Genomic DNA, 9895 nt, shown 5'->3' on the forward strand with positions numbered 1-9895 from the left:
GCACGCCCCCGGGCTACCTGCAGCGCACGCCCCCAGGCGCACACCCCCCGCACGCAGCCCTGCACGGGTGTAGGTGGGCACGTGCGGCGCATGCCCGGCTGTGCACACAGCCACACACACACACACACCCCACGGTGCTGCTCCCCTCCTGGCACACACCTGGGCACCCTCAGGACACACACACAGCCCCTGACACGGCCCTGCTGCCCACCCGAAGCCCACCCTATAGGCTGTCCTGTGCTCCCACGGGTGCCCGGCAGCCCCCACACGCTGCCCGTGCCCAGGGGTGACAGCGTGCCCCGGGTGCCCAAACGCCCCGCAGCCCCTTCGAAGCCACCGCCTGTGCCAGCGCGGGGCCCGAGCCAGCCAAGCACCTTCCAGGCGCTGGCCCAGACTCAGCCCCGGGCATGGGCCCAGCACGGGGACAGCGTCCCCAGCCTGGCGGTGGCCGTGCCAGCCGTGAGAGGCCGCCTGGCACAAGTGGCACGGGACGGCCAGCCTGCGAGGGGCGGAGGCGTGGGAGCCACGCTCACCCGCGCTGTCTGGGCAGGAGGGATGGGAGCGCAGGGCTAAGGTGCCAGCAGCTCCCTGCCAGCTCCCTGCCAGCTCCCTGCCCTCCTCTGCACCATGGCTCGGGGCTGGCCACACACTGCCAAGGGAGAGACCAGCCCGGGCCACCCTCTGCCGTGCCCGGCGAGCTCACAGCAGGCGGGGCAGGGGATGTGCAGACGGGCAGGGCTGGGCTGCCAGCAGCAGTCTGGGCAGCGGGGTCCCCCTGGGACACTAACACCCCGTGCCCTTGTTTCCCTGCCTGGAGCTCTGCGAGGCTCTCCTGCCTCTCCACAGCTCGCAAGCAAGCTCACAAACAGCCAGCCCCAGGGACAGACAGACATCCCCAGGGACAGACAGCCCCAGGGACAGACGCCCCCGGGGACAGGCAGCCAGGCATGGCCAGCAGTCAGTTGTCCTTGCAAGGGCAGCAGGCTCATTTTGCAAGCCCCCCGGGCTGCTGCCACTGCAGCGGCAGCCCCTGGTGGTGGGCAGCCCGAGGGGTCTCCCCCGGCCCCCTCCCTGCCTGCGGCGCTGGCCGGAGGGCAGCGGCTGCACGAGACACATTTGTATTCAGGCTGAGCCAGGCTTCACCTCCCCTCCTCGGCTGACTGTGCCGGTGCTGGCTGGCAGCCCGTCCTCCAGGCCAGGGAAAGATAGATGAGTGATTAACTGCACCATCGGCGGATAATTCCCCCATTAAAAAATGAAAATGCAATTGAGTGCCATTATCGGGTGCTCTCCTGGCTTCCCCGGGGACTGGCGCCACCGGCTCCCCAGCGGGTCTGGTGGCTGCACCCAGCGGGGCCGGGCTGGGCTCCCCACCCCAGGGCTGTGGGGTGCCCCCCGCCGCCCTGCAACAGGTCCCCCCCTACCCGGAGCCCCCCTGGGTGCAGCAGCCCCGCGTGGCTCGGCAGGGAGCAGCACCCAGCCCCGCTCCGGGTGACGCGGGGTCACCTCCCTGCTGCTTTCGAGGAGGGGAGCAGCCCCGGGAAGGAGGTGGAAAGGGGGCAGGAGCAGCTCGGGACAAACCCCACGGGGCCAGGATCTGGGTGAATGGGCCAGTGGTGAGCGGGGGCTGTGTGCCCTGCCGGGGATTTTCGTTTGCAGCCTGCACAAAGGGGTGGGGGAGCCCCCCCAGAGCCTGCTCTGTGCCCACGGAGAGGGGGAAAGGAGCCAGCAGGATCAGCAGCTGGCTGCAGCCCTGCCCTGCTGTGCAGTGGGGTGAGACCTGGCCCTGCCTCGCTTCTCCCCACATCATGCACAGACCCCCCCTGCCCACACGGGGGGCCTGGCGGGGGGGCTTCTCCATCCCTAGCTATGGCTATGGGGTTATGGGGACTGGAGGGGGAGAAGGGGCACTTGGGGCCACGGAGCACGGCCCTCGGAGCCTGCCAGAGCTGGGCATGTGGAGCCCAGCACCATGCGGTGCCGGTGCCACCGGCTGTGGGACAGACGGGGCAGGGGCAGGGACAGGCAGCGGGTGGCCCTCCTGGTGTCCCCAGCGCACAGCCAGGACCCTGCCCTGCCATGCAGGTGGCCCTGGGCTCGCTGCCCTCTAGGGCAGACGGGGCAGCCAGGCGGTGCCCCAGGGGGAAGGATGCCCCCTTTTGGGCAGGGCTGCCACCTCCCCACTGCAGCACGGGGCATCCACGTCCCCAAACACATCCTGCACCCCTCGGAGGGGGCTGCGGTGACATCCCCTCCCCGGCCCCTGCGGGGCACCGGGCGGGGTGACAGCAGGGTGGCTGTGTGCCCCACGCCGGGTGGATGAGCGGGGTGGTCCGGCGTGCCCCACGGGGGGCTCCCTGGAAGGATGCCCCCCATCCTCTCCCCCCGCCGAGGCCGAGTGACGTCCTTGCTCCTTGCTCAGCGGCGGAGCGTGCGGCGAGGCCGCGGAGGAGCTCTGCCTGTGCCAGGCATGCTCCTGACGCGGAGGGGATGACGCATGCAAAGCCTCGGCTCCAGCTCCGTGACCACCGGCGGCGGGGCCGGGGGGGGCACCGAGCCGCCTCCGTTGGCTCCGGAGGGCGCGGAGGGGAGCGGCCGCCCGGGGGGGACCCCACCTCGGGGGGGCACGGCCGCCAAGCCGGGCCCGGGGCCGTGCCCGGAGCGGTGCCTAGCACCTGCCCTCCGCTCCTCCCGGCCGCCGCCGGCGTGGCCCCGTTCTCCGGCGGCTCTGCAGGCGGGGCGGGGGCCGGCGAAGCCCCGGGGGCCGGGGACCCCCCGTGCGCCGGGCGCGCTCCCTCTCCCCGCCGGCGCCACCTCCTCCTGCGGGCGCCCGGCGGCGCGGCAGCCCGGAGCCCTTACCTGGAAGCGCTTCTTCACCCAGATCTTCTTCATGCTTCTGCAGAGCCCCGGCGGCCCGGCCCCGGCGGCTCAGGCCCGGCAGGACGCCCGCCCGCTGCCGGCGGGGGGCCGGGGCTCAGCGCGGCGCGGGGCCGGGGCCCCTCCGAGCATCCTCCCCGGCGGCAGCCGGGCACGGCCGAGGGAGAGGAAGGGGCTCGCCAGGTCGGGCTCTCGGGAGGGCTGGGGCTGTGAGCATGAAGCATCACTCGAGCGCTCCTCCCTCCATCCTTCCCCCGCCTGCCTCCGCCTCCGCCTCCCCGCCAGCCCTGGCACGCAGCGGCATGGCGGGGGCCGGGCGGGGCGCAGGTGGCGGGGGGCGAGGGACACACGCGTCCCGCGCCCCCCTCCCGGCCCCCGCCGAGCCCCCTGCCCTGCTCCGTGCCCTGCCGTGCCGCTGCGCCCTGCCCCACCGCCCGGGGCACGGACTCCCTCCCTGCCCTCCTGCGCCCAGCACCCTGGGGCGCAGCCCACGCCGGGGCTCCCACGCGCACCCCAAGGCAGATAATGTCCACGCACCGTCCCCAGTGTGCCCGCAGACAGGCCAGCTCTGGTGCCCAGCCCAGACCCGCTCAGCACCCCCCAAGCCCTCCACCCACGGGTGTCAGCACCAGGCCCCTCTCCACGCTGTGGGTTTGGGTCCCGGCACTGCTGAGCGTCCCCAGGGTGCCCACACCACCCCTGCGCGCCCTCCCCAGCCCTGCCCGCCAGGTTCCCGCAGAGGCTGCCAAATTCCCAGCCCAGCAGCTGGCCACGCTGCTTCCTCCCACCGCGGGACCCCCGTGGGGACACGGCTGGAAGCCTCCCTGTCCCCGTGCTGCTCACCTGTCCCCCGGGGAGGAGCCCCCCCGTGCCGCGCTGCAGGCGGGCATCACGCACACCGGGGCGCACGGCAGCTCTCCTCCCAGCCCCTGCCTCCCAACGTGAAGCTTTTCATGGCTTCATAATAACTTGCAAATTAGCCAGCACAAAGGGAGCTGTTTATACAACATTTCTGACAGCCCCACGATCCCAGTGATGCTGCGGGGTTTCCACGGAGACCCCGCACGTCAGGCGAGTCACGCGAACGCCAGAGCTGGCACAAAGGGAACCTCCTGCCAGAGCCGGGGGACGCTGCTGTCCCCCGCAGCCTGGCACCCCTGAGCTGGAGCCCCCGGGTACGGGGGCTGGCCGCACATCTGGGTGCCACCCTGCTGCCGCACAGCCCCCCAGCACCTGCAGTCCCATTGGTTCCCCAGGCACGCAGCCCTTCCTGCCGCTGAGGATCTGCTGCCTGGCCATCCCCAAGGAATGGAGCCCCTGGGAGAAGCTGGGTCCCCAAAATCCCCTTTCCAGAGGCAGCTGCAAACCCCACTCCTTGCTGGGTCTCCCCTGCACTCCCCAGCACGGATCCTGTCCCCACCACACGCTGCATCACCGACCGGCCACCGGCTGTGGCCACCAGCCCCATGGCCTCGGTGGCGCTGGGTGCTTGAGTAATTGGTGGCTGTGGGTGCACGCAGCCGGCTGGGATGCGAGGAGGGGGTGAGATTTATTTTTTTTCCCAGGGGGAAATAAGCACAGCAGGCTTCTGCACGGGGCTGCTCATGGGCTGTGAGAGGGGAATCCTGCAGGCTGGGGCCAGCATGGGATGCGAAGGCGTTGCACAGGTAAGATCTCCATGGGGACAGACCTTTGGGAAAAGGTGTCACCACGCCTGGTACGAGCAGTGCCCATGTTCCCAGCAGCAGGCAGCAGGTCCTGAGTGTGCCACACACTCCCCCAGGCTATAACCTGTCACCATTGTCCCCCTGCCCTTGCCACAGGGCAGGACAGCTCGCAGCACCAGAGACCACTGCTCTGCTGGCTGTCCCCTCGCCATGGAGCACGGTGTGGCACAGCCTGGCTGCGGGGACAGGCAGGGACACCCCAGCTCCCCAGCATCACCTCCCATCGCTGCCACTAGAAGGATGCCGAGTGCACGGTGCCCGCTGCAGGCAGAGGACACGGGGACGCAGGACAGCAATGTGACCTTGGCTGCGGGTGCTGGGAATGGGGTGGGATGGGAGGGGACATCTCCTCCCCGCCCTGCCGGCACCCCGTGGCTGGGGGACAGGGCGCAGAGGGCACAGGGGGCAGCGGACACGTTGCCGGAGGAGCAAGGGCTGTGGGGCAGGAGGAGCAAAGCTGTCCCCAGTGCCACCAGCGCAGGGAGCAGTGGGAGCCGGGGGGCAGCCCCGGGAGGAGGAAGGGGCCGCGGTCCCACACGCAGCCCCGAGCGGCGGTGCTATATTTACTGCATGCGGGCCCGGGTCTCGGCCTCTCGCATGTAACACAAGCCCTGCAGCCCGCGAGAATCTGAGGGGACGGCACATTCCTCAGCAAAAATAACCCCCCGGCAGCGGGAGAGAGGGCAGGGGTGGAGGTGACTGACTGGACAGCTGCACACGCTGCTCCCCTGCCCGGTCCCCACAGCCCCAGGAGGGGACCCGGCCCCGGGGGGCACCGTGCAAGCCCCTTGCCCAGGTGGCTGCAGGCAGAGCCACCTCGGGGAGGTCCCCGAGGCCCCGTTCCCCCTGCACGGCCCAGCCTGGGGACCTGTCCCTGAAACCGAGGTGGCACCAGCTGTGCCAGGCTCAGGTGGGATGTGGCAGCCCCTGCAGACACGGTGCACACCCCACGGTGGGGCCGGGGTGGGCACGGAGGGGAGATGGGGCAGAGCTCCGAGGGGAAACTGAGGCAGCCCCGGAGAGAGCCACGGGAAGGAGGTGAAGGCAGAGGGAGGCGTTGGACTGCGTGCGGCCCCAAAACGCTCTGCAGGGCTGGCAGGGGATCCGGAGGGAAGGGGCACCTGGCACGAGGCGCAGACACAGCTCTGCGAAGTAAGGGCCTAAAATTAGGCACCGAGATAAACGGCCAGAGGTGCCGAGCCACCGGGGACACTGTCAGCATGGCCGTCCCCACCGGGCTCCCACCACCGCACAACGCCAACCGCAGAGGCCCCACTGCTGGGGAAAAAAACAGGAGGCTGGGGGGGCACTGGGGGGGCTGGGACTGCAGCCACGGAGCTGCACGGGCTGTGCCGAAACGCACGGAGCCCCCAGGGCGTCCCCCACGCTGCAGGAAGGCTTCACCCCCAGCACCGACAGAGGGAAGGGGCCGTGCGGGGCCACCGCACACGGACAGCCCCGTGTGCCTCCCCTGCCCCTGCCCCTGCGCCCAGCCTCTCTGCTCCCCGAGGAGGAAAGGTTACAGGGCGCCTTGATTGCTGAGTGCAGGTGGAGGCGAGCGGAGAGACCCTGCGCTGCAGCCGGGACGGGCAAAGCCAACCTTGAAATAAGACGCAGCCCCAGCGCTGGCACGGCGAGGGGGGGCTCGGCTCTTGAAAAGGAGATTAGCTGGAGTTTTTGAGAGGTGATTTAATCCGGTTTACGGGGAAAAATTCAGGAAATGCAGCCGAGAAGTGATACAGGCGTTAGCGGGCCTGGGAATGATGGAACTATGGTGGGGACCTGGGAAGGATCTGGGGTCTGCAGACCCGTGAGACCCCAGAGCAGCCTGGTGTTGGAGCCAGTGGGAGAGGGGACACCCCACCCCACCCCACCCCACCCCACCTGCACCCACAGGGCCAGGAAACGAGGGAGAACCTGCACTGGTGGTGCAGGGGCAAAAAGGTGGGACACAGGGGGGGCAGCCCACCCCGGGGACCCCTCCTGGCCAGCCCCACGCGTGTGCTCCCCGATCCCCACGCCAGGCACTGACACACGCAGGGAGAAGAGCAGGAGAAAATCATTAGTGGGGTGGAGCGACAGATTCAGGGCAAGGGATTAGAAGAGCTAAATCGGGCTCGTGCGAGCAAGGGGGAATGCAGAGCCGCTGCAGGAGGACCTGCCGGGGCTGAGCGTGGAGCCGGGCAGCACAGAGCCCCCCCACCCCTCCAGCCGTGACCTGAGCCACCTTGGGAGAGCCAGCGTCAGCCCCATGGAGAGCTGCAGCTCAGGGGGAGGAGGAGGAGGCGGAGGACAGGGCTCTGCACCCACCGGAGACCTCTGCACCCTCCAGACACCGGGGACAGGGCCCCCAAGCCCAGAGCAGCACCCCGTCCTGCTGGGGCACCTTGCACCCGTCTGGCCATAGCCTGACCCACAGAGCACCCAGGGAACAAGGACAGGGTGTCCCTGCCTGGCCCTGCCACCAGTGGGACACCCACGGCCCCTGGAGAGCCAGGTCCCCAGGAGGGGAGCCCCCCGAGCAGCCGGAGCCTCGGTGCTGGGTGCTGGCGAGCCCAGGCGCCGGGGCCTGGCAGGGTGTCAGGGCAGGGGCTGCAGGGCCATGGCACGGCTCCTCCATTTCACAGGACGCCCCGTCTCACCGCACAGCTCCCGGCACGGACAAAATGGACTCAGGGGAACAGCACGCCGAGCGCCAGGGCCTGGCCTGCTGCCTCCTGGGGGTGCTGCGCCTGCAGACCCCCACCAAACCCCCTCAGCACGGCCTCCCCAGCACGGGTCCCTCTGCACCTGGGCATTGAACTCCATCCCACTGCTTCCTGAAGCCTCCCCAGCAAAGCCTGGGGATGTGGCACACCTCGGGCACCACTGCAGCATGGCACAGAGAGCGCAGTGCCCTGGGGCAGGGCTCAGCCACCTCCAGGGTGGCCACCCCAGGGTGGCTTTTTGGAGGCTGCTTGCTCCAGGCAGAGCATGCCCGCAGCCCCAGTGCTGGCTCGGAGGAGCGCCTGGGGCAGGGTGACATTAACCCAGCTCGCAGCCCCGGCTGCTCCAGAAATGTGGCCACCAGGGCCGGAGGCTGGGAATCGGGAGCAGGGAGGAGTGCGTCAGCACAACGGGAACGGGCACCAGGGGAATCAGGCAGTGCCCAAGGCAGAGGCAGGGCTGGTGGCACCAGGCAGACACGCTGCTTGTCAGAGCACGAGAGCAGGGTGAAGCCCACGGTGCAGAGAGCCTCGGGCACCCCCCCACACAGCACTGCACTCCATGTCCCCCAGCACCATCCCCAAAGTGGTGCAGCATGCAGTGACCCCACAGCTCCCCGCTGCAGGGCAGGGCCGTGCCTGTGCACCTCTGTGCCCACAGCAGGCTCCGCAGCAGCAGGAGCGCCTTCCTCCGTCCTGCAGGGATGCTCCCCGTGGCAAAACCCCGGCACCCTCCTCGCCCACAGCCCCAAGGCTCACACGGCCGCCCTCTCACAGCAGGGGACAGTGGCACGTGGGGACAGTGCCATCGCAGTCCCCACAGCAGTGCACGTCTCAGGACAGCACCACCACGTGCTCCCCAACAGCGCTGCCTCCCCACACCCCAGGGATGTGGCATCTGTCCCCAGGCAGCAGGGGCTGCATCTACGAGCACAAGGTAGCCATGGGGCCCTGAAAACTCATCAATGACAGGCTCCTCCCACTGCTAATTAACCACCAGGCCCCGCCCACTGCACAGCACAGGCTCCTCCCCCCTTCATCAGCCCCCTCCCCCAGCTCCCCACACCTCGTGTCCCAGTCCCACCAGTTCCCCCAGTGACACCACGGCCACCTGTGCCCACAGGGGTGGCTCGGGTGGGTGGCAGGGCCACGGGAGGTGGCACCGCCGGTGCCGTGCGCCCACACCGTGGGGTCTCTGTCTCTCTGTCTCTCTGTCTCTCTGTCTCTCTGTCTCTCTGTCTCTCTGTCTCTCTCTCCTGCTGCCCCACGCAGGCCCACCACCACGTGCCCGTGCCACCCGCATGCCCAGCGCTGGCACCCTGCCTGTCCTGGCAGCGGGTGCTGCAGCCACATGCTCGCTCCCAAGCCACCAAGCTGCCCCGCTGCCACCGGCACCGCCACCCCAGCCTGCGTCGGGGCAGGCACGGCGGAGCCCAGCCCCGGCTGGCTCCCAGGCATGCAGCACGGGGGATCTGCAAAGCACAGCCACCACACTCGGCACGGGGCAGCCGGTGTCCGTGGGGAAGCCGGAGCAGCGATGCCGGGGCGGCGCAGCCCTTACCTTCCATGTCAATGATGGCCAGCACGGCGCTGGTCATGGCCTCTCCCCGCTCGTTCTCGGCGATGCACGTGTAGACGCCGGCGTCCTCCTTCTTGCTGTCGCGGATCCACAGCGTGCCGTACTCCTCCTCGCGCGGGGCGAGCTGCTCCTCGTTCCTGTACCAGCGCAGGCTGGGCCGGGGGTTCCCCACCGCCACCACCCGCAGCCGGATGTCACAGCCCGTGCCGATGGCCGCGTTCTTCAGCTTCCGCACGAAGGCCGGCGCCGCCAGGCGAGCGGGGCCCCCCTCGGCCGCCCCCTGCTCCGCCGTGACCTTGGCTCTCTTCGGGGGGATGCCGGGGCTCGGCGGGGCCGCCCCTGCTCTCCCCATCGGCCGCCCGGGCTCCCCACCGGCCCCGCTCGTGCCGCCGCGTGCCCGCGCCCGGTGCATGGCGCACGGCTCCCCGGTGCGCTCTGGCAGCCCCGCAGCCCCGACCCCACAGCCCCGCGCCCCTCTCCTCTTCTCGGGCCGCTGGGTGCCTGCCAAGGGGTGCCGGTGCTGAGGCGGCTCCCCGCTCCAGGTGCCGTCCGCTTCGGTGCCTCCCCCCGGCCGGCCGCAGCCCCGAAGGTCGCAGCGCCGTGGGCAAGCTGGGGGCTATTTTTAGGCCGGGGGCTCAGGTTGCTGCTCGCTGCGTCGCCGGTCACCGAGCACCCTGGGCGGTGCCGCACCCCCGCCCCATGCTCCGCCGCGACCCCGGCCCTCCCCGCGCCTCGGCACCTGCTCCGCCGCCTGCCCCGGTGCGGGTCCCGCGGGTGCCGGCCCTGCCCCGGTGCTGGGGCCGTGGCGTCCCCCCCTCGCCTGTCCCGCGCGGCCCCCGCAGAGCTGCGCTCCCTCTGCCCCCCCTCCTCAAGTGGCAGCTGCCTCTGATATGTCACATTCCTTGGCCGGGCTCCCCCTCTCCGCGCCCGCCGCGCCGGCCCTGCCGCACAGCTCCGCTTGCAAAGATAGAAAGGGGCCAGCGCCTTGCCATATTAGCAGCGGGGCC

At 70.4% G+C, this 9895-nt stretch overlaps 1 protein-coding gene across 3 annotated transcripts in view; it reads right to left on the minus strand.

Moving 5' to 3' along the window:
• SPEG (striated muscle enriched protein kinase) overlaps positions 1-9662 on the minus strand; it is a 33931-nt gene extending 24269 nt beyond the window's left edge. For all 3 annotated transcript variants that reach the window (XM_082762995.1, XM_082762994.1, XM_082762993.1), the window contains exon 1: positions 8871-9662. In XM_082762995.1, coding sequence (XP_082619121.1) covers positions 8871-9300 — 430 coding nt within the window. In that variant the 5' untranslated portion in view covers positions 9301-9662. The remainder of the gene's footprint in view (positions 1-8870) is intronic.
• Between the last annotated feature and the right edge of the window lie 233 nt (positions 9663-9895).

The sequence above is a fragment of the Aythya marila genome (genome assembly GCF_965140915.1).
Source record: "Aythya marila genome assembly, chromosome: 6".
In the NCBI taxonomy this organism is placed as follows: Eukaryota; Metazoa; Chordata; class Aves; order Anseriformes; family Anatidae; genus Aythya; species Aythya marila.